The sequence below is a fragment of the Cryptomeria japonica genome, chromosome 2, assembly GCF_030272615.1.
Source record: "Cryptomeria japonica chromosome 2, Sugi_1.0, whole genome shotgun sequence".
NCBI classification, from domain to species: domain Eukaryota; kingdom Viridiplantae; phylum Streptophyta; class Pinopsida; order Cupressales; family Cupressaceae; genus Cryptomeria; species Cryptomeria japonica.
Genome location: NC_081406.1, coordinates 550,710,647 through 550,735,773, shown reverse-complemented (window position 1 = coordinate 550,735,773; position 25,127 = coordinate 550,710,647). Strand labels below are relative to the sequence as shown.

Sequence of the window (25,127 nt, the reverse complement as noted above, 5' to 3'; positions counted from 1 at the left end):
ATGCTTTGTCAATGTAGTTACCATTGAGTAAAATTTTGTTTATTTAAAATTGTACAAGGTATTGAAGAAGAACATGTCAACCAACATAGCAAGTCAGGAAAGAAAGGGCGTTGCCAGAGCAAGGGTTGGAAGACTAGAAAGTCAGCATCCACCAAGTGTGTGTCTCCTGAATAATTGTGTAACCTGTTTTTGGTTCATTTACTGTGTGATACTGTATTTACTTTCCACTGTATACAGGGTTTCTACTGCAGTTTCAAATGTGTTCTACAAACTCTGCAGTATTCTTGGTTTATTTAAGGATCTCCTTTCAATTGAACGACTCTTAGATAGTTCTGTTCTTCAGCTGATCAAGACAAGCCTTACAACATTCACTATTGAGAATATACAGCTATTGCAGTTAAAGGCTATTGGTGTTACATGTGCGGTAATAATATTCTCTATTCATGACCTACTTGCTTTGGTAAAAAGCTGTAAGATTAAATTGATTTAATGCTTTTGACTTTTACCATGAGTTCAATCTCTCCTTGGATTTAATGAACATTTTCTGATGGAAAGGTATTCAGCTCATACCCTGAGTATCGAACAATTATCATGGATGAAATTGTTCAGCTACTCTGGAAGTTGCCATCATCAAAGCGAAATCTCAGATCTTATCATTTACCAGATGATGAACAGAAACAGATTCAGATGATAACTGCCTTGGTACTGCAGTTGGTTCAATGCAGTGTCACTCTACCAGAACCAATCAAGACAGCTTTTGCAGTTAATGCTGCTGCTGCTGCTGATTTTGATCCATCTAAGTGCTTTGATTCTGCAGTTGAATCCTGTAGATATTTCTGGGGAAATCTTCTACAGTATTTGTCAGTTCCCAGATCTCAGGACATTTCTGACATTAAAATCATTATTGAGAACCTTGTTATAGATTTATTGATAACAATAAATGTACCGGAGTATCCTGCAGCAAGTCTTCTGCTTCAGGTATATGAACTTGAGCATGGAACTAATTATTATTTTTAGCATGAGAATACATCTGATACTGTAATTTTTTGCAGATTCTATGTGTTCTACTTTTTGGAAATGCTGGACTTAAGTCTAAAGATGTAATTGTGCGTGGCATAGCAATTGACCTTCTTGGCCAGATTGCTGCTAGACTGAAGCGTGATAGTGTGGTATGCAGCAATGATAAACATTGGATCTTGCGGGAGTTATGGGAAGATAGTTCAGAATATGTTGTCCCAGAGGAGATGTGTGTTGTCTGTCAAGGGCAAAGAACTGCAAACTTTATGATAGTTTGTGAGGGCTGCCAGCAAGTGTTCCATGGTGAGTGCATTGGTTACACTGGACATAATCAGACAAGCCGTGGTTGGGTCTGCTATTGTTGCATATGCAGGAAGCAGCTTGCATCTCTTAATTCTCATTTTCAAGTGCAAAGTGAGAAGCTTAAAGACAGTGAACCTTGCTTTCGAATAAAGGGAGTTGCTGTTATTGAGCAGATCCTCTTAAACTATCTTAAGGAAGTTGGGTCCACAGATAATTTGGTTACATATGCTTGCCAGTATGTAATGCATCGTGCTTGTTTAATACACATTCCTATGTGATAAATGCTTTCTTATTTATGTTATTTCTATATAATAATTATGGAAAATATTGTGCAGGTTTTACTTATGTGAGTGGTTTAAAGATGAACCAAATGCATTACAAATGCTTCCATTCTACCATGGGAGGTGTAACTTAAAGGTTCAATCTATGGGCTTTGGAATTGCTTCTGCTAGTTTCTCCAGGGATGTTATCACATGCATTTCAGCAGCTTTAGGGCAAAAGAGAGCTCTGGCGCGTGGATTTGATAAAATTCTTGATAGATTACTGGTATTTTCCTTAACAATATCTTTTGTTTGATGTGGATATGTACATGAAGTGCAATGGCTTGACTGATAATATATATTTGTATGCAGGTTAGTTTACAAGAGAACTCACCAACACTTCGAGCCAAAGCACTAAGAGCTGTAAGGCATTGGTATTTGCTAATGGAAATGATGTGAAATGCAGCCTTTTGGTTGTGGTTTATTCTTGGGATTCATTATACAGAGGAATACTTAGTTTATTACATTCAAAGATAGTTGCATATTTTGTTCTCCATTCAAAGAGTACTCAGTTTATTATATTCTGAAATAGTTGCATATTTTGTTGGTAATGCCATAGGTTAGTACAATTGTTGAAGCAGATCCTGGAGTATTAGGAGATACACATGTCAGGTGTGCTGTAGAGGGCAGGTTTCTCGACTCTGCTATCTCTGTGCGAGAAGCATCCGTGGAGCTTGTTGGTCGTCATATTGTCTCTCGTCCTGATGTGGCTGAGAAGGTGGGGGAGACATGTTTTTTTGAGAGATCTAATATTTCGATACTTAAAGTTTGACATACATGTTACGTGCCTTTTAGGAAAAATATGTTTCTGGTTTTTCTATGGTATATCTGACACTGTGTTCTAAATTACAGTACTTTAACAAAGTTGCAGAGCGTATCATGGACAAAGGAGTAAGTGTGCGGAAGCGTGTAATCAAAATTATTCGAGATATATGCATTATGCAATGCAATTTTGCGAAAACCACTGATGCTTACTATCACATAATTTCCAGAATCAGTGACGAAGAGACTAGTATACAGGTGCACAGTTTGGTCGTTGAAAACATTACGTAATTTATTTGTAAGTAGATAAATAGAGATGGAGCCTGTGATGGGCGATGCGAAATAGCTATCTAAATTGTCAATTTACCACCTAACTATTGGACAGGCTTCAACAAAGAAGAAATGCATGTTATTAATTAATTGAATATTCTGAAGCAAATTGTTGTTAGTGTAGCATGAATTATTTGCTGTTGTCCATCAGTGATTTTTCCTTTCTTCATGCTATGACTTGTATTGGTAGTTGTGTAGGCCTGTATTAGTATTTTCCTTTTTTCTAATCATGTTGGAAACTGATGTTTGATTCATGCTACCGTATACATAAGCTGTGTTATCTTGGCCCCTAACCCTCCCCTCTCCTGGATCCTCCTCTGTACTTTGCTCTCTCTTTCTATGCTAGGAATATAGAAAAACTAGATATGCACCTGGAAGTGTAGCTTCAAACATCGGAGTTATACTTGCTTTTGTCATTGCATTGTCCCCTTTTGAAATGGGATTCAATAATAAATAATAATAAATTAAAATAAAAAATATAATGTAACTAAAATTTAATTAAATTTAATAAATGGTCAAAAGGCATGAAATGTTGAGTTGTGACTCCCTCAAGAATAAGATATAAAAGGGAGATCATTTCCTTGGGAGGATATTATCAAGCAAGGAAGGAAGAAATAATTGAGCATATGAATCAAGGGAGGATTAATAGAAAAGAATTTGAAGAAAATAAGGAAATGACTATGTCAAAGGGCAGAAATTATGAGAGGTTGTACTCCTTCAAAGATTGTTAATTGTGAAAGGTTGCGACTCTTGCAAAGGCTAGACATGATGAAGAGGTGTGACTTCTCCCTCATATTGGAAAATAAAAAGGGAAGAAGGTTTCATTTGAGGACACGCAAGAGAGATCAATTTGCAATATAATTTTTTATTCTCGAAAGACAGCAATGGAGGGTGGTGATTCAATTATTATAAAAGGTGGTGATCCTTTTTCCAATAAATTATAAAGGAGAAATCATTCCGAGTATTCAAGGATCACTTGTCAATCATCACTCACCAATACATTAAATCAACACTCATTCAATCATCACTCATGAATCCATCAAAAGCAATAATCAATTATCAAATCAAGTAAACAATCAATAAGCAAATCATCGTCATAAATTATCAATTCATTCAATCAACAAAACACACAAACATCCAGCATTCCAATATCAACTATTCAAGCATTAACCATTCTAGCATGAAATCATTCAAGTATCAATCACTAAGACATCAATCATCCAAGACTTAATTCAAAAACTGATATTGAAGTATTACTAGAGGAATGTATTGAGCAGCAGACCCACAATTTATAGCAGCAAATCAGAAATACAGAAATATATCGAGCAACACATCTAACTTCAGAAATTCATTCAAGGATCATTCATTAATCATCTGAGAATTCAGGGTACGGTTCAGGTACGGCCTTGGGTATGGCTTGGGTTCTTCCTGGGTGCCTGGGTTCTTTGTGGGTCCTTCCCACAGAGAACCCAGGCACCCAAGAAGTACCAAGGGCTGTACCCAAGCAATAGTTTCATAAATTAAAATCTCAGTTTAACTCTCATAAGTTTGTGATAGCATTTTTTATCAGAATATGCCAGCAAGAAAGCAATTAAATATCATTTCAGTTGCATTCGTGAGCTATACCTAAGAACACGGGGTTAGTAAACATTATATCAGCATTACTGGGATTGATTTCAGTTGATTTACATTACGCATATGTAGCAGCTGTTTGCTTATGTTTTGTGAAATCACTTTCCTTGTGTCGTTAGTGATTTGGCATTTCATCAAATGTTTGAAAAATGAAATTGAATGAGCTTCTGCACTTGACACGGCTAGTGGTAGTAGAAATCCAATTGATTGTGGTTCAAATGAAATTGAACCAAATGTTAATATTGACCTTGATGCTTCCAATGAAGAAAAACATGAATATTAAAATCGATAATAATTTGAATTTTTATTGTGTAATGACATTTTGAGACTTGAGTATTTTCATTTTTGCAAGTTATGAATGAGATATCGAAATGTTCTATTTTTTTGATATTTATTGGTAATTATGGATTCATGAGTATCACTCTTCTTATAGTTATACATTGATACAGTTTATATTTTATAATTTTGATTCACGGACCTATCCATACCCATACCCAATGGAATTTTTTTTTGCTGTACCCCCGAATCCATATCCATACTAGTACCCGAACTGGTAACTTAGATCAGAAGTATAAGATTTTTTGAAAAAATTAGAAGAATCGCGAAAAAATAGGGAAAAAACCGGATTATTAAAAAAATTAAAATATTAATAAAATTTAGAAAATAATTTAAATAGTTAAATTTGTTAATATTAAAATAATACAATACCATATTTTAAATTTAATTTTAAATATTTGAATTTGTTAGATTAGTAAAATCTATATATAGTAAACTATAATTATTAAAAATTTAAACTATTATAAAATCAAAATATTAGTAAGTTTAAATTTAATTTACAAAATTGAATTTGTTTTTGATTATAAAAGCAGCGTCAACGAGGGCGTTGACCCTTAACATAGCTAGAAGGCTATCAGTAGCAGATTAACAACAATATCAAAATGAGAGAGTTTAATAGTACTCTAGAAATAAAGCAATAGGGGGAGCACCCTGTAAGTCCAGAGAGCTAAAGAGAACCAAAATAAACATTAAAAACTAGACAAAGCCTAAAACTAAGGAGCTAGCTTACTAAGCCCAGCCATACCAAGAACATTGTCCCAAAATTCAGTTTGGAACTTGTAGAGTTCCTTGCAAGTCTGTCTGTCCACATCCTCATCCGCAACCTTGTCCTGCAGCAGGCATAAAGTTGTAGCTGAACTATGCATAACTCTGATACAAAATTTGTTGATGCTAACGAGTTGTTTGTCCCTAACATCCCATCTGGTCTTCATATCCTTTGTCTCTTTCTTCAGGGCCTGCAATTCAATATTCATCTCGTCGCTATCCAGGCAACTCCTCAGCTCTCGAACCTCACATTTTAGGGCCTGTAATTCACCATCCCTGTGATGGTCCGTCGGCTCATTAATCTCTTACAATTTCACATGTTGCTGATCCATTTCGGCAGAGCGACAACACCTTTTTTCATTTTTCTTGTCACTTTTTTTCTTACCACTTTTCTTTCCCTTGTCAAACTTTTCCATAACATCCCTTAGATCATCCCCTTCTTTCTTCTCATCCCCCTCAAATTGAATTTGTTAATATTAAAATAAAATAATACTATATTTCTTAAATTTAATTAATATTTGAATTTGTTAAATTTCATAAATTAATAGCTAGGTTACCGGTACATCTAGGTTTTCCCCCAAATCCGGATGCGATTCGTCTTGGATTCGGATTCGAAGTGGAATCCCTATGGAATCAAACAGGGTACCTCCATTTTGATCGTGAAATGTATCCGCGTTTTTACCCACGCATACCGACGAATCCGATGTCGATGTGGCGTATTTCTTGCGTTTTTTCGACGAATCTGCTTCACGCGCGAATTTCGAGAGGTTTTTTGTTGACTTTTGTGGAAGGAAAATGGGTCATTTAAACCCTACAACAAAATAAGAAGACGTATTTTTTATTTCTCTTCCGCGACGGCATGAGCAGATAGAAAACACATTTGGATTTGTCTTCGGCACGCTTGTCTTCGTTTGTCTTTGGCGACGACTCACGACAGACAAGCAATGCTCGGGCTCACGGTAGATAGGCAACGCTCATGGCTCACGGCTCACGGCAACGCGAGGGCTCACACGTTAAGGTGACGTCAACGAGAGGCTCAGGCAATGCAGGCTCACGGCTCACGGCAACGCGAGGGCGACGCGAGGGCTCACAGGTTAAGGTGACATCAACGAGAGGCTCAGGTATGTAGATTTTTTATTTCTTTCACAATAATTCTATAGTTTGTTTATTTTTTTTTAATAAGTAAATTCTATAAATTGTTTATTAATTTTACTAGTATGTTTATTATTTTAGAATCTATAGTTTGTTTATTAATTTTTAGTAGTTTGTTTATTATTTTAGAATCTATAGTTTGTTTATTAATTTTTAGTAGTTTGTTTAAGTTTATTTGTTAATTAATGATACAAATTTAATTTATATAAATTATTAAATAATAAATGTTAAATATTTAAATTCCATTTAATGGGAAAATCAAATTATTCATAATGTTTAAGTAAACATATATACGATAATACTATTTTTACAAATTTTTAAATTACAAAATTGAAAATAGTTAAAATATTCATATTTATAATTTAAAATAATAATAATACAAATTAAAATTAAATATCATATTGATATTTAATTTTAATTTGTATTATTATTATTTTAAAATTTAAATATGGATATTTTAATTATTGTGTAATTTAGAAGTTTGTAAATATATTAATATCGTTATAGGTTACTTTCATAATTATTAATAATTTCACTTTCACTTTAAATTAAATTTAAATGTTTAACATTTATAATTTTATTATTTATATCAAATTAAATTTACTGTTAAATATTTAAATTTTAATAATTGTTGTTTAACTTGTTGTAGATAGCATAATGGCAGCGACTGCTAGCTCTATTCCTCAACGAACTTTCAAAACCAACCCAAATTCACCTTTATGGAAATATGTCAAAATAACAGACCAAGTAAAAGGTGGTGGAATATTTAATTGTATATGCAACTTTTGTAGTGTGAAAAAAACTAGCTCCTACAGCCGTGTCAAAGCCCATTTTTGTGCCATTCCCCAACAAGGAATCAAACCATGTCCAGGAAGGGATGGAAATGTGTTGCCACCTCAACAAATAGCAGGATTTATTAGAGAGCAAGAGGAAGCACATGCAAGAGTTGGTAATGCCTCAAACCATCCTTTGTTGAAAGGAAGAGGAAGTAGATCAAAGAGGCCCCCTACTTCTCCATCTCAGAGTAATTTTCCTGATATTGTGGTATAGAGCCACCCATTCTTGGGCATAACTGATGAAGAAGAACCTGTTATTGTGAAGGGAAGCAGGGGACCAATAGGGAGAGCATTTAAAAATGATGCTAGAGAGATTGCAGATCAATCCGTTGGAAGATGTCTATATGCAAACGATTTGTCATTTAATGTGGTACGATCACCATATTGGCAGGATATGTTGAGAAAGGTAAATGAGGCTCCACAAGGGTACACAGGGCCAGGTTATGAGAAGGTGCGTAGCACCTTACTAGCAAAGGAGGTAAAAAGCTTAGAAAATGCATTGGCTCCCATTAGAAATTCATGGAAACAAACAGGGGTGTCCATCATTTCTGATGGATGGAAGGATACCAAAAATCGACCATTAATTAATGTAATTGCAGTGTGCCCTAAAGGGGCAATGTTTCTGAAAGCCGTGGATTGTGAGGGACAGGTGAAGGATGTACCATTTATTTCTAACATCCTTATACAATGCATTCAAGATGTGGGACCTCAAAATGTTGTCCAAGTAATAACAGACAATACAAAGAATTGTAGAGCTGTAGGTATGTTGATTGAGACACGGTTTGAACACATATATTGGACACCTTGTGCTGTCCACTCTCTCAACCTCATGCTACAAAAGATGGGCAGGAAAATAAATTGGACCAAACAAATTTATGCTGAGGCTGAAGAGATCCAAATGTTCATCACAAACCATAGCATGTCACAGGCTTGCTAAAGGTAATTGAAACACTTCAATTTCTAAAATCTACATTTCACTTTAGTAATCCTTAATTTATTTTTTAAATTTGATCATGTCTTCTTTGTATTCTAATTTTTTTTTTTTTTTTTTTTGAATAGGTTGCCGAGGCTCGATTTGCATCCAACACAATCGTCTTGAGGTGACTTGTGAAGGTGCGGGAGCCACTTGCTAGCATGGTAATTAGTCAAAGTTGGTCCCTATGGAGGCAATCCAATACTGAAAGGGCAACAAATGTAAAACACATGATCCTAGATGACACTTGGTGGGATCGAGTGGAATATCTTTTGAGTTTCACTGAGCCCATCATGAGTATGATCTGTTATACTGACACGGAGCACTCATGTTTGGGATAGGTATATGATGGCTTTGACTCGATGATTGAGGAAATGAAAGTCATCATCAATGCAAAAGAGCAAGATCTTGAAGAAACTTTCTTCAAAGAGGTTCAATCTATTTGTGTTGAGCGGTGGAACAAAATGACCACCCCACTACATCTTGCATTTGCATTGACTTCCAATTTTATAGTGATGAAATGCTTGCTAAGCCATCAAGGGTACCACCATATAGAGATTCAGAAGTTAGTGAAGGGTGTAGGACAGCACATACTAAACTCTTCCCCGATTCTGAAATGGAGGATTTAATGTCAAGTGAGTTTGCTGATTTTGTAGCCTCCAATGGTCAAAGTGTTGCCGCTCTCCGTGACAAGTATAAGAAGGATGCTCATGCTTGGTGGTACCTTAATGGCCATACATCACCAAACCTTCAAACTCTTGCAATCAAACTTTTATCGCAAGTGAGTTTCTTAATTTTTATTGCTCTCTAAATTTATATTTTTTACTATTGTCACCCTCTAACTTTGTCTCAATTATTCAATAGGTTGCTAGTTCCTCTTCATCTGAGTGAAATTGGAGCACATACTCCTTTATACACTCAGTGAAACGCAACCGATTGGCAACAAGTAAGGCGGAAGAGCTAGTTTATGTGCATTCAAACTTGCACCTTCTTACTCATAAACAAAAAGAGTACAAGGATGGTGTTGGTGTTTGTTTTATCATCTACCAAACATTAGGATAGGATACCTGAAGGTATTCTATCCTCTCTTGAAAAATCACTACTGATTCCAAGGTCTATATGTGCGAACAAGTGACTTTAGTGAAATAGCTTCTTGGGTAGTGTATGCTGAAAATTTCAAGGGGGACTTACGTTTGACAAGTATCTTGAACTGTTGGACTTAGATGGATTTGGCAATTTTAGGCTCTTCTCTTTTTTTTTGGGGATTTTTTGGGAATTTAGAGGTTCAAAAGAAAGGAGAAAAGGATAGGGTTTAGGAGGGCTAATCTAATCCTACGAACTCTGGAGACGGTGTCAATTGGATGCTCTCGAGAAACCAAACTTCGCTTCGCCACACTAGGGACAACTACACAAAGCCGGTGCAATCTTCAATGGGTTGTGCTTATGATCGAGATGTTGGGATACACAGAGGATGGGCTCAGACTAACTTTACACGGTGAAATGGAAATCATCCATACACCAAAAGTATGAGCGGAGATACACCATTGATTGACACTTATCAAAATCCTTCATTCGAATTAACAACAATGAAAGCAAATCTATATTAATTTTAACTAAGTGTTGAGGAATTTTGAAACCATGCAAATCATTCAAACAATAGGGATTACAAAGCAGCGCACATGCAATATATTATCTGGAAATGACCTTTCGCAACAATACATCAAAAACCTCACACTCTCCAAATGAGAGGAGGTAGCTTTATATAGTTTTCAAAAATAAATGAACGACCGAGATCAAACAGTGATCAAGGGCCCATATTGCAAGTTACAAACCTTAATTAGGGTTTCCTAATACTCTACCAGTTGGAATGAGTAAGAAGAGGACATGTGGCGCAGCTGCTAATTTCACTGAGGAGAATGTCTAGTTTCCTCTTTGGTAGATTCAACGTATCTGGACACGATTAGCTTAACTTCTTCCAGAGTGACACTTGGCAAGCTGCTAATCTGGAAATCGATGATGTCCACATCATCAGTACACGTGGCGAGGATGCTCTCCCACTCGACTGCTTGAGCCAGAAAATTCTCATTGATGAAGAGAAAGTTCGCAATCTTTGATAGATCGCCTTTGTCAACCATTCTTGAGTCCCTGAAGAAGCTGGATTGGATCCTGGCCCTCGGGTTTTCTGCTTGCAGGTGCTTCTCCCTTTTACTCTCCTTTTTCCAGATTTCAGATGCTACATGGAACACCTTACTCAAAATTTCTTTAATGCTCTCCTCTGGTTCACAGCACTTAGCCTCGAATCTTTTCAAAACCTCGATTTGAGTGACTAGTGCATAATACTAGGTACTGAAGTCCTACCTGTCCCTAGCCTGTATGACGCCTGTATCCACCAAACTTCTCTTTGACAAGCCTTGGATTATTCTTAGATGTGGAAGTATCTCATTCTGAATCTCACCGATATCTTCCCAATTTATGGCCAAGTCCTGGATACGGCTGATCAATGAAGTAGCAGATTCATGAGCTGACACCAGATTTTCTACCATTGTATCAGTTTGCACTAAAACATCTGAAATCCATTCCTTGGCCTGCACGAATGTACCCTTCATGTCCTCATATTCCTTCATTGATTCCTGTTGAAGAGGCTGTGGAGGGGTGATGGGGATCTCGCGGTTGAGCGGCCTGGTAAGGTGAAGAACATATTTCTTCCACTACTGGTTTTCTTCTTCAACCTTCTTCCTCTGTTCTTTTTCTTGGGCTAAACTAGTCTTGAGGGCGTTACAAGAATCATTGACGTACTGGACCTCTTGATCCTGGGTAGGCTTACCTAGTTCTATGGTAGTAATCTTGTAATCATCAGGGGCAACATTGCCTCTAGTTTTCCCTTCCTTGGGCACCGCTATCTGGACTGCCCTGAAGCCTGCATTGTCTCTCTGGATCAAGGAAAACTTCCTAGCCGGCTTGGGTGGTTTGATCACGACTGGCTCATTCACCTTCTCCAGAAAGGCTGCAGTGATTTCTTCGGAATGGGCTGCGTTGGGGATCTTTGCCCTTATCTTCTCTCTTAGCCAATCAGGGACGGTCGATTGCTCAATGGCATTCTGATCAAACCCGTCATCGGCCTTCTCTGGTTCAGTATTTATACCATCCAAAAAGACTAATGGTGGATTAGGCGTTTCAACTTCTACAACTGCATCCTGCCTTCTGCTTAGATTTTGGACAAGTGTTTCCACTACTTCTTCGACTGAAGAAGAAGGCACTCTTGCTCCCTCATCAGCCATATACACCTCCATCTCCTGCTCTTCGACGACATTCTGATTAGGTATGGCGGATGCGACACTTAGAATGGATTGACCTCCACTAGACTCTCATCTTTCTCCTACGATCTTCTTCCCAATGGCCTTCCCCGGGCTTCCAACTAGTTCTTTCCTTTTTCGGAATCCGACACTTTTCGGATTCCGAGCGTTGCTTGTAGAGGCACACGGGTTGGAAGGTAGGGAGTCAGCTACTCCCATCAGATTATAGGTCAAGGTGACATCTTTAGCCTTCAATGGTTTCGTCCTTTCTGAGGTCCACCATTTGGAATACTCAACCACCATCTTCATGAGGTCCGCCAAATCTGATTTCTCCCCTTCTGTCCAATCTATCAAGGCCGATGGTTCATCGTTCATCTTATCGAAACCTGGTTGTTGAAGCTCAAGGTTGTCCTTCACCTGGTCAGCAACTTTGAATACTTCTGTCGCCCTTACCATGCTTAAAGGAATCCTTGATCAGAATCTTTTCTTGATCTCGAAGCTATTGGCTGCGTTAGCCCAATAATCTTCTAGATCTATTCTATGTTCAAAGGCCATCCCTTCGACTCTTCTTATGTTGTGGAACGGGTCGAAGTTCTTTCTTGCCTTGTACTGGTAGAAGGGATACCAAGCCAATTCCTTCTCAGCCGTTGCAGCCGCCTGTGATGATGGACATGTCTCCAGCCCATTCCCGATTGTGAGAGAAGAGGTCCCTACCTTCTTTTGCTTATCTCTCTGAATTGCCATATACCCTTCTAATTGCCTTACAACTTCGAGCAACACCACTCGATTGGTAGGGTAGGCGGGGAGTTTGTAAGGAGATCCTGTGAATCGTTGAATCCTGATATAAGTGAATTTCGGGTACTGAATATACCAGTATCCAAATCTACTGATGAAGTCCATGGATTCTCGAGAGAGCCTCTGGTGCATTCCACCCTAAAGTGTCCGAGTGATGTACATGAGAAAGGTATCATTCACTCTCTTGAAGTGAAATTTTTCCTTCATGTGAAGTTGAGGATAGCAGTCGTAGACTAGAAATTGGTTTTCTTTGGTCCCTACTTCCCCTTTTCAGGTGAGGCCCCTGTATCTGTAAGTCCTTGCTAAAGAGTAGAATAGGTATGAACTCATGAAGAAGGTTTTATTTGCTTCAAGGTTCCTCAGCTGGGTATCTAGATTGTCGCTTATCATCTGAGCCCGGTTTATCATTTTTACCCCATTTATTATTTCGTTAATGAAATAATACATCCAGGGTTCGAATGGAGCACCCTGAGGGTTCCCCATTATTCTGTTCAACAGCACGATCATATCCCCGATGTCCTCTTTGAAGTATGCCCTTACTAGGCTCTTCCTTTGAAGTTTGGAGGCTCCCTTCCTTGGCTTGTCCAGCCAGGAATGGTTAACGATGGCATCGTACTCCTCCAAGTGGTTCTGATACATGCCATCAGCCTCGTCCTTAGTGACATATACTGTGTTGTGATATTCCAGGATTCTGAAAGCCTCCCTGATGGCCTCCTCACTGACATTCACCAACACTCTTCCATCTGGTGCGACAATGTCCTTGCTGTCGGGGTTGTAGCGCCGTGCACACCCAACTACTAACTTAGTGCACTGCATGGTGGGGAGAAAACTTGCAACATGTACAATACCATTCCTCATCATCTTCCGTGCCGTAGTGGTAGGCAGAAGGTTGTCCAGACCAAACATGCGTTTCTTAAACTCCCTCAGATTGATGTGTCCGAGGTTGGTGTCGCCAATATTCTTCCATTTTAAGGTCATCCTTGACTCAGGAGGGGCATCTTTGTCCACCTGGAACTTCATAGTGTCTAGGACCTGCAGACGAAAAAATGAAAATTTTAAGTATGAAAATATTTCGCAAAATTTCGAAAAAAAATAACGGGGCTGCGAAATGGCTAAGTGTTGGAAAATTTTCCATTTTTATACTCATACTTAGCCATAAAAATTGAATTTTCACCTCAAAAACCTTCCATCTTAAGGCTGGTTGTGGTTATCACCAAGTGTTAAAACTTTCAAAATTTTTCATACTTGACCAAGAATTTGATTTTCTTTCCCAAAATTTCGAAAAAATATTTCTCAAATTCTGGAAAATATTCAGAAAAATCCATAAATCTGCATCATGGATTTGGTTTCACCTTCGAATGGGTAGAAGTAGGGCTGGAAATTCTCTCAAGAACACTCAGAAAATTCAGTCAAGGTTGAATAATTCTTCCTCGTATTGGTTGCATTTCTCCAAAAATCTGCGAAACTTTGGTCAAAAGCTTATCCAACTTCTAGAAATGTCAAAAACTTTCTCCAGATGATCTTCGAACTGAAATAATTTACTAAGCTTTCCTTGGTAACTTCGAACTTGTTGGTGTAGAAATGAAGTTTGAAGTGAAGTATTTGTAAATAAAATTAACTCTTCAATTGGAAACCCTTAAAATCTTCCAACTCATACTTCTAATTTCATCTTCACTCTTTTTGGAAAGTGTTGTCATGTTTCCAAGTTTAAAGAAAATATCTTCCAAAGTTTCCAATTTGGTTTATAAGTTGAAGTATTTACTAATCTTCCAATATTCTCTTTCGAAAACTTTCTATTTTGGATTCAGGTTTGAAAATATCTACTAATCCTCAAACATTCCATTTGAAAACTTTCCATTTTGGTCTTAGGCTCAAAATCCTTACCAATCTTCCAATATTCTCCCTTTTTAAAAAAAACTTTCTATTTTGGTCTTTGAGTTCAAAATCTTGGAGGAGTTTTGTGACATCATGTTGATTTCGTTTGACTTTTCATGTGTAGGTGGACTTTTAATGGGTTGTCTTCATCTTCTTTGAATTTTGGCGGACTTTCCTTACTTCTCCAAGGTATGGCGGAGTTTTTAAGAAGGCCTCTACATGGCCTAGGCGGACTTTTGAAGGTCTTCTTTGATGCTCTTCCCTTTGCATGGCGGAGTTTTAAGACATCTTCAACACTAGGCGGAGTTTTGAACTATCTCCCCATGGCGGACTTTGGTGATATCTCCATGCAAGGTGGAGTTTGGTGGCATCTCTCCAAGGCATGGCGGAGTTTAGAGACATCTCCTAGGGCGGACTTCAAGCAACATCCCCTTGATCGGACTTTAAGCAAGGCTCCCACCACTTGACATGCTTGGGCGGAGTTTTGGAGGTCTTCCATATAGCCTAAGCGGAGTTTGAGGACCATTCACAAGGCTTCTCCAAGAGAATGGTGGAGTTTTGAAGGTGCTCCCACATGGGCGGCCTTTTGATTGCACCCCTTGGGCGGACTTTGGAGTGTTGGCCACCAAGGATGCTAGGGTAGGGAGGAGTTTTACTAGGTTCCCACATGGTATGGCGGAGTTTGGAGGTGTTCCCACATGGCCTCCCACACACACATGGCGGAGTTTTTAGACTAGCCCCTCTTCATGGCATCATTCATACAAGGCTCAAGGCGGACTTTAGAGGGTCTTCAACACATGGCGGACTTTAGGAGGGTCTTCTCTTCATGGCCTCCTGCATCATGACATCAAATTTAACCGGATTAACTTGAAATTTGAAATCCATGCCTAGGTGGATCATCTGAGGCATCACGCCCCCTAAAATGTAGGGATTTGGCTTTTTGGGTCAAGACTTGGAATTTTCGGATCCTGGTCAAGGCAGGTCAGTGGCAGCAGTGCAAACCCTAAGTACCCATTCTGAAAAAGCAAAAAAGCAGACTTTCTAAAAATAGAAAGAAAACTTTCTAAAAATAGCCATATCGGGGATTGGGCTAAAAATGCCAAAAACGAAACTTCCTAAAAAATAGGAAAAAGCAAAAAAGCAAACTTTCTAAAAATAGAAAGCTGTCTAAATTCATCAAGATCGATTGCGATCTTCGTCCTTTGGCCTCTCTAAGCGCTTTGAAGGTGTCTTGACTCTAGAATCACTGGGTTTGCAAAAACTAACTTCCAATCTTAGGACCTGAAATGTTCGAAACTGAGTAAGGCTTGGCAAAATTGGAGCGAGAGGTCACAGGTTACTAACAAAAACCCTAGAAAGCATGAAAAAGAGAGGGTCCCCATTTGCAATGGGGCGATGTGTGAAAAAGGTCACAACAAATGGGAGCACAAAGTTTTGGGATGTAGATCCAGAGCGAACTGATTTGGATTTTTCAGCTGCCACACAATCTTTACTTTCTGGGGAGTCCAATAGCCAATTTGCTGCTAGTGCAAGTGGCAGTGAGGTTGCATGTGGTTCCACTACTCCAGCTACATCATCTAATGTCAATGATGATGTTGATCTTGATCTTCCTAGTGACCCATATGATGCTGATTATTAATTGTGTTATTTTATTGTTGAACCAATGAACAATGAATTCGATATATCTATCATAACTGATTCAAATTTTGACAAATGGAAATTAGATAAGACTTCCAGTAAATTTGTTATATTTATATCATATATGATAGTTCCAAGTTTTGTTTAGCATATGGATGATATTTGGGATTCTAAATTTAATTTTTGTTTCTACTTTTTAGGCTGCATTAATGTATATATTTATGATTTTTACATTTTTTTGTACGGACGTACCCAAACGTACCTAAACCCCCCCAAAAATATTTGCCATACTGGCGTATCGTACCCGTACCCGTACCGGCAACTTAGATTAATAGTTTAAAAATTAAATCAAATATATTAAAATATTAAATTCTAATTTATTAAAAGAAATATATTTTAAATTTGTTTATAAAAAATAATATTAATTTTCATCATTGTAAACTTTAAAATTCTTAACAAAAAAATGATGTAAATAAAAATAAAATTATAAACTCTATTATAAAAAATTTAAAAGATTTCTTATATTTAATAAATATTTGAATTTGTTAAATCTTACAAGTTAATAATTTAAAAATTATATAAATATGTTAAAATCCTAAAAAAATTAAATATTTAAATAGTTAAATTTAGTTCATTAAACTTTAATATTTTAAAAACCTTATATAAGATAAAATAATATTAAATTCAATATTATAAATGTAAATAAAATAAAGTTGCAAACTGTATTATTAAAAATTAGAAGGCATAAAATTTTGTTGAAAGAAAAACACAAATCATAAATTTAAAAAACAAAAAATGATTAACCCTACAAAGCAACGCTTTCTGGTTAATGGAATCCTTCCTCTTAGCACAGAATGGAAACTCCCAAAAACGACAGGATTGCAGATGACAGTATTGATGCCCTACCTGCAAAAGTTTCCGTTGGATTAAGAAAGTGCGCAAGAAGTCTCAAGGCGTAGAATTTCAAACTTTGTGGGCCGAACATATTGTGTTTAGGGTTTTCCTGCTATTTAAATGCTTTTTTTTGCGAATTTATATCAATTTAAATGCGTACACAAAAAATGTGTTCAAAATTCTAGGTCAATGATCCAAGGAAAAATCATCTCATTTTGGGGGAAGATAAGATAAGATAAGATAAATTTATTAATGTCCAACAAGTGACCACAAACGGGTTAATGGGACTGAAGAGTACAAACAAGGGGGCAGCCCCCTTTAGGGACACCAAAAGGTGACCAAAGAAAAGCACAAACAACAACAAAGGCAACAACTACAAACAAGGAGGCGGGAGGGGTGAGCAGGGAACTCCAAACCACCAAGCCAACACTAACAAACCGGAGTAGCGAAGGAGAACCTCAAGACCGAAGGGTAAGTTGTAGGACGATGCCGTTGGGTATTTTGAGTCCGACTGGAAGAGAGGGACCGTTGTGTGTAACCTCTGTGGGGCCTCACGGACTTGGAATGATTGGGAGAGGTAGCCAATTGCCTTTTGGTGCCACGCATGGGGAGAGGCCTGGAGAAGGAGGAGATAATGAGTTGGCAAGACTAAGGGCATGAGGGGTGCTGAAGCAAATGATCCCGGAGTCTAACGGCCTCCTACAAGTAGAGAGAAACGCATCTCTGATCCGTGAACCTGAAAAAGGTGGAGAGAGCTTGGGCCCCTCTGAAAAGGCAGTAGAACCTCCCTCTGATCTCATAGTAAATAGGGAAAAAATCGGCAAACCTGCCGATTTCCGATCGTTTCACGATTTTTACTTCCATGATTCATAATAACAATCAAATATTATTCAAGGGAATAATTTTCAATTCATCAATAAATATCAATCAGCATTAATTAAGTAAATACAACACACAATCAGTTTGTATTTGAGGAAGTGTGTTGTAGGCATTGGAAGGATGTAATCCTTTCATGCTCTGCAGCTAGGCGTTGGAAGTATGGGAACACTGTCATGCTTTGGGGCTAGGAGTTGGAAGGTATGGCGACACTTTTATGCTCTGGGGCTAGGACGTAGAAGTTATGGGGGATGTTGCATGCTCTGGACAAGTCAATTCCTAAAGAATTCACGATTTGATTGATTTTGAGGATTGTGCTTTGATTTGTTGATCTGATTATTATCTGGAATTTCTGATGTTTGATGAAGTCATTATCATTCCGAAGTTAAGAATTATTGTTTTAGGGCAAAAATCTGGAATATCCCTAAAAGGGACATTAATGTCAAGAGTCTTGAAACAGTTTGTGACTCTTATGTGTTGTTTACACTTCATTTTGTTGGATATGCAAATGTTATTCACATTTCATGTGATGTGGAAAATTCTCAGATGATTAATATACTGAATGCATGTTATGAAAATGAAGTCTGCTGGATATGCTAAGCATCATTTGAGTTTAATGCAATATAGAAAATTCTCAGGCAATTAATATCATGAATGCAATTCATTAAATTTAAGTCCATTGTGCATTTGACACATCTGAATTCTGAAACAAGTCATGGTTGTTATCTGCTAAGGATTAAAAATTCTGTACTTTATTTAGCTTAATGGCAATCATTTTGTTTGTGTAGTAAGCAAGCATTTAAGTCATATGAGGGATGGTATCTCTTTTGATCTTCTTGATAGAGTGGCAAAGCCTTTTTTAATTTGTCCTTGAAACAGAGTCACATGTCATTGTTGTTGATTGTGTACCTTCTGAAGATCCAAGAATGTCAGTTTAACTTTGGAACTATTGTGGCACATCCAGTTCTTGAATTGGGATCTGTTTTGATACATATCAAGAAAGATGAAATTGGATCAAATAATTCTTCATGTGATTTTCTTTTTCCAGTATGAATTCATTATTTTTATGTGGTTATTTATCCTGGCAATAGGTTGCTTTCATCATTTGCATGCATAATTTTAGTGTTGTTTAATGTTGTTCAAAAGGCATATCTGAATGAAGTGCTTGAATTAAAGCAATTGTATGCCAACTTATTTATTCCAATCTGCTTTTGTAAAAGGACATTACTAACTGCGGTCTAACAACTGGAACAATGTTTGTGTCTTTGTCCACCCGTCTTACTTTGTAAAGGATTGTTTTGTAAGGCTTGCATTTCCACTTCATTATTTAAAATATTCTGTGTGATGCTTGAAACAGTTATAGTTTAGTTTAGAAAAGCCCTTTGTATATCTGAATGAATTTTTTGAATTAAAGCAATTGTATGTTAATTTATCCATTCCAATTTTCTTTCGTAAAGGGATGTTTAACTGAAACAATGTTTGTGTCTTTGCCCATCCATATTGGGTTTTGTAAAGGATTGTTTTGTAAGTTTGTATTCCCACTTCTTCATTATTTAAAATTTTCTGTGTGATGCTTGCAACAGTTATAGTTAGTTTAGAAAATCCCTTTGAAGAAATAGGAAAAAGATCAGGTGAGGTTTTCTTTTAACACAGCCCTTCTATATTTCTTCAGAACTTATCAGTGCACTTTGACATTGTGTATGTAGGATCTTGTTTGTAAGACTTTCTATGAGTTGTGGTTTGAAGAACCTTCCAGCAGTCAGACCGGTTTTGTTGGAGATGGAAGTATTGTCCCACTTGAAATAGCAGAGCGAACACAACAACTAGTTAATGTACTTATTATGTTGAACAACAATCAGCCATTAGTTACTATTATTAGACGCACAATGGCATTGGACTTCTGTGTGTCCAAAAATTCTGGAACAAGTGCAGTATCGCAGGCAGCTGTTCGAAATCGCTGTGAACTAATGTGCAAGTGTTTGCTAGAAAGTATTCTGAAGGTATCAGACTGACAGAAATGGCTTCTGTAGTTATTTTATCAATGTGGTTTTGGTTATTGTTTCTCTGTAAAATGAGATTTTTTTCCCTGTTGTTGAATGGATTGGTAGTACATGCTTTTACAGGCAGAAGAAACAAATACTGCTGAATGTGAAATCCAGGCACTTCCATATGTACTGGCCTTGCATGCTTTTTGCATTGTGGATCCAACCTTATGTGCACCTGCATCTGATCCATCACGATTTGTGGTCACTCTTCAGCCTTATCTTAAAACACAGGCATGTATTTACTCGTTTATCCATTCTATGACAAATTAATAACTATATACATCTCTCCCCAATCTATTGCATTTCTTTTTTTTTGGAAAACCAAATTGGAATACTGAAGAAAATCAGAGAATCCGCATGGCTTTCGACATTTCTTGACACATTCTAGTTGCGTAATCGTTTTGTCATGTTTTTTCCATAATTGTAATGTTATTTTCATCAAGCTTTCCTTGTGTGAATATTCAGGCAGATAATCGAACCATTGCTCAGCTGCTTCAGAGTATTGTATTTGTTATTGATGCAGTGCTACCTTTCCTCCGAAGGCCACCGCCGAATTTTGTGGAAGAACTTGAACGAGATTTGAGGCAGCTGATTGCTCGATATTCTTTTCTATTTGTTGTAGATGCATGTATAAAGCAAGTACCTATCTTTTATCCTATGCCCCTCTTTTCTAGCTTTCATTTCCTTTCGGTTGGATGTGTTCATAGTGTATATTTTTTCCAGTTGAAATTTGCATATTGAGTTATAGTTGCATGTCTAAAGTTGGTGCCTATTATTTTTTTGATGTCCCTGATTTTTTGTGTTGTGTATGATAATTAGGTGCATATTGAGCTTCATATTTTTGAGTTGTAGCTGGATGTCTAATTTTAGTGCCTTTCATGTATATTCATGTGCTCAGTTTGAAAGTATTACATGTGCGATAATTTAGTGCAATTTTGGGCACCAAGCACAAGTGTGCTCAATATAGGTGGAATTGGATAATTAACCTCTTATCTATACTCTTATTTCTTATTTTATATAGGAAGAGTCGATGCCTGATGGCCTACATCACCCACATGTATATGAAAGGTAGAGTCTAGACCACAACATTGATATTTTTCAATGGGCTCAGCCTCAATCGCTAAAATGTCTTGCACCTGTGGCCATGCTCAAAACAACCTTGGTCTAACATAAATTTGTTATCCAATTCAAGTGGATATTGTAGTTCTGATTAGTTGAATCTGAAATGTGCATTCATCAAGTTGGATGGCAAAGTTTTCATTTTTAAATGTGCAACGTGAGGCTGTATACAATTCTGATACAAATGAAGAGTGGTTTATGTTCTAGAAGTTTTCTGGCTTACTTAATTTGATAAGGTTGTGTGAAGGTACAGAAGTTTTGTTTTGAAGAGGAAGTTTTTCTATGTAAATAAATTGTTAATTATGCACAGACCTGGAGAAGTTTATGTGGTCTTTTACGTGTTTAAGATCTAGCTGAAAGCCCAAGTTGATGGGAACAATTTGAGAATACATGGACTTTGAAATGCATTTACACGCCTTTTGTTATCTAGGTTTGGTTTTCAGGCCTATCCCCAGTGATCATAGTACAATCCTTTCCATTTTTTTTCCAAAATTGCTTTATTAATTTTCTTCAATATGGGAAATAATTTATTTAGTAGAATACCTTATTATTTTCAGACCCTCCTTCGACAGGGTTGGTACTTAATTGTAGGCACACTTAAACGTCCAAAGCAAGCAATTTTTTTTATGATTTGGCATTTGTTTGAAACTTTAAGTCAAGTCTTACAAATTTCACCAAAAAGGTTGAAATTTCTTTGATCATAGACTCTTTTTTTGGCACAGTTGTGTACTCGTAGCCTATTTACAGTCGACATGCATAATAAAATGTAGTTATGGTTGCAACTTCTTTTTTGGTATGGAGAGTGGCATTAGGATGAGAGGAGTGAAAATATGCTCCAGTAACACCCATTCTTTTATCAAAATTATGATTTTTATATGCATTCATAAAGTCTTTCATCATGGTAGAAGGTTCTTATTCTAGCATGTAATGTCCCCTTCCTATTTTGCCCTAAAATCACAATTGCAACAAATTAGGGTTAGGGTTACGTCTTACCAAATAAATATCTCTTTAATGATGTGATCTTGGATTGAATTCCTGCAATCACAACATGAACAACATATGCAAATACACACACACACAGATATATATATATATATATATATATATATATATGTTTAATCATAAGGGTTAGGCAATTACATCATGTTCATAGATTATCAATAATGCAAGCATATCAGGGTTTGGAGGAAGAGACATGATGGGTCTGCCTGATGCCATTTCTACACCAAGCTCAAGAGTGGATGTCTACAACAACCCTCTTGCTTTCTTGGCGGTTTGTACTTGCTTTCCCCATTCATATCTCATCTTTCGGAAGACAATTGCCATGTTGTGGAGTTGGGGGGAGGTTGGAAGGGGTTACTTTACTTGACTTTGTCCTAGGCCGCAATCAAAGAAACGAGACTCGGACCCGACTTGGCGAGCCCTACTCGTCTTGGGACTCGAGACTCGGAGTCGAAACTTGGCTAGACTTGGCAAAGTGAAAAAATCAAGAAATTTAGAGATTTTTAAGGATTTAAAACTTGTTTCATGCACCCTTTATTAAATACACCTTAAAGACACAATAACATCATCAAATAGAAGCTAATTTGATTACATACACAAGTATACATCAATCACATAAGCATAAACGCAAATTGTAGTTGAAGGAAATAACAAACATAGATATATAAATATTGTCAAATGTATACAATATTACAAAACTCATGGAATAAAAAATCCATGTCATCATATGATCAAATCAAAATGTTCCATACAAATACCAAAAGAAAAAACAACTACAAGCCTATGGCTCAGAGGAGCCTACATCCCCAGGCCCCGACCCCCTACGAAGGCGTCTAAGGTAGGTCCTGGATGACTCGGCAGCCATAGCCTCTCCTCATGACACCATGCCACCCTCACCAACAATAGGAATATCTGTGTCACTGTCTGCAGCCCCAATGTGATGAATGGATGAAATATTGAGCTTCCTCCTTGTTGGTTTTTCTTCAATGAACCCTTGTTTCTCTTCACAACTCACTTTTCTCCTATTTTGCCAAATGAATGAAATGAAGTTCACTTTTAGGGGCATAGCATAATAAACCAAGAAAAAACATCATAAAAAAAACCTTTTAAATTTTATTTTTTGTTTTACTTTCATTATGCCCAACACCGGCCGAGCCCAGCTGTCGGGACTCGCGATTTTGGGCGATTTTGATGAGTTTGACCCTCTGGACTCGTCTGAGTTTGAGTCAGAGCCTGGCAAACTCAGGGAGGGCAACTCGACTTAAGAATCGCCCAAACTCAGTGATTTTGGGCGATTCTCGTTTCTCTGTGGTCCTCCTAGGATGGCCTACTTACGAGCCCTCTCGCCACCCTTCTCTTACACCTCAGGCCCTTCCTCTCGCAAGGTGGATTTCAGACAATCAATCACACTTCATATACTTAAGTATTCTCTATTATGCATAAGCAAACCATAGTAACAATAACAATATGCAGAAATATTCATATCAATAGCAAGGTGTTATTTATTTAATATTCTACTTTCTATCAACGGAAGATAAATATCAACTCAGTCAATTAGAATGCCCTGCGTTATACTTCATACCAAAATACTGATCAGCACAACAATGCTGTCTAATCCCTTAACAGTGAGATTGCAGTTCTCTTGTTTTCTCTCTGATTTATTCTTTTCTTCTTGATTTTCAATCTTAATGTATTATGTTCGAACTGCGGGTGCCTTGTGTTCTTCACTGATATCTTGATGATGTTATTAATCTAACTCGATGTTGTTTCAGTTTGATTATTGTTTGAGGACTTGGTCTCCTGGAAATGACTCCTTAGTGATTTCGATTATTCCTGATGATGTATCTTTTATCAATGCTTGATGTTTTCTGCCGATGTGTTTTCCTTGGATTCCTTCATTTGTAATCTTTATATATCTTTACATCAAGGGTCATACCCTTTGAGCATTGATGAGACATCTTCTTATTGCATGCCTTTCCTTAACTTAAACCGCACCTTATAAAGTAGCATTACTAATTATAATTAAATGCAGCTATTGATAAATACACTAAAATTGCATTGCTTGGTGATCATAATAAAATCGCTCCCAGTAAGATCACACCTCTTCTTAATAGTCCAATACTGTATTATACTTGCTGCATAGCACTCTTTCCCATGAAGTCAAATGTTGTATTACAGTTCCTGCCTTATAATGATTTCTATCTCTGTTTCTTTTAAACATGATTGCTGCCTACATTAGACTCATCAATCATAATAAATGTTGTGTATTCCTTACACTTGCACACTATTATTTTGGGCAATTAATATGTACTTGTATCAACATTAATCTTCATTAGTTATCATGCAAAGGGGGTTGGCCAAGACAGAGTAATTCGTTTTTCCTTTAGACGATTAAACGCTTTTCTTCCTAAAGCATCCCATCAACTGTCTTAGAAATGGACAAAACAACATTGAGAATCTCCTACAATCTATATGAGTGTTTGTTGTCTGTTGGATCCTATCCATCTATAAATCGTTAGCCCCTACTGAATTAAAGAACAGTTTAAACCTCTGGGAGAAGTATTCTCTATGATTGCTAATAGTTGGGGCCAGAGAAGCTTATGTTGAATGTCTAACTACCAGGTTAAGAAGTTGGAAACTTCCTAAAGAATTTTATTATATATGTTATTAAGTACAGTGTTTTTTTGCTCAAGTGCTGATAAGAAGTTTACAAGAGATATAAGGATTGGAGAAATGCTAATGTTTCTCCAAGATTGCCAGGATTGCTGATTTCCTTCCAGAATGTTGCTGTCCGTGCCAATATTTAAATCGATTTTATCAAAAAATATTCCTTAATTCTTTCATGCCATTTTACACTAGGGCACTGTGACGAGCACTATTGATCCGTACACTAGGGGACACAAGTCTCCTGGGAAGGATGGGGTTTATAGTTTATGCAAAAGGAAAATAAGACGCAGTAAATCAATCACACAATTGAAGTAAAAGACTGCAGAAAATATGTGGTACTCCTATTCATAAATAGAAATGAGTAGGATGCAATGGCTCTTTATATCGATTGCAACTAGGAATAAGGATTCCAATGACTAGAAATGGGAAGCACATTTAATTGGTTTGTCTATGATCCTAGAATATCCACCATTCAACAACCTTAATGTGAAATGTGC

General features: G+C 37.1%; 1 protein-coding gene across 4 annotated transcripts in view; it reads left to right on the top strand.

Annotated features, from left to right (window-relative positions):
• Positions 1-25,127, top strand: part of LOC131030360 (sister chromatid cohesion protein SCC2) — a 210,478-nt gene that overhangs the window by 63,752 nt on the left and 121,599 nt on the right. For 3 of the 4 annotated variants that reach the window (XM_057961148.2, XM_057961150.2, XM_057961151.2), the window contains 11 exons: positions 59-155; positions 238-424; positions 556-978; positions 1,053-1,555; positions 1,656-1,866; positions 1,953-2,003; positions 2,200-2,358; positions 2,493-2,660; positions 19,504-19,797; positions 19,921-20,077; positions 20,312-20,477. In XM_057961148.2, coding sequence (XP_057817131.2) covers positions 59-155; positions 238-424; positions 556-978; positions 1,053-1,555; positions 1,656-1,866; positions 1,953-2,003; positions 2,200-2,358; positions 2,493-2,660; positions 19,504-19,797; positions 19,921-20,077; positions 20,312-20,477 — 2,416 coding nt within the window. The remainder of the gene's footprint in view (positions 1-58; positions 156-237; positions 425-555; positions 979-1,052; positions 1,556-1,655; positions 1,867-1,952; positions 2,004-2,199; positions 2,359-2,492; positions 2,661-19,503; positions 19,798-19,920; positions 20,078-20,311; positions 20,478-25,127) is intronic. The other variant, XM_057961149.2, reaches the window with a different exon arrangement.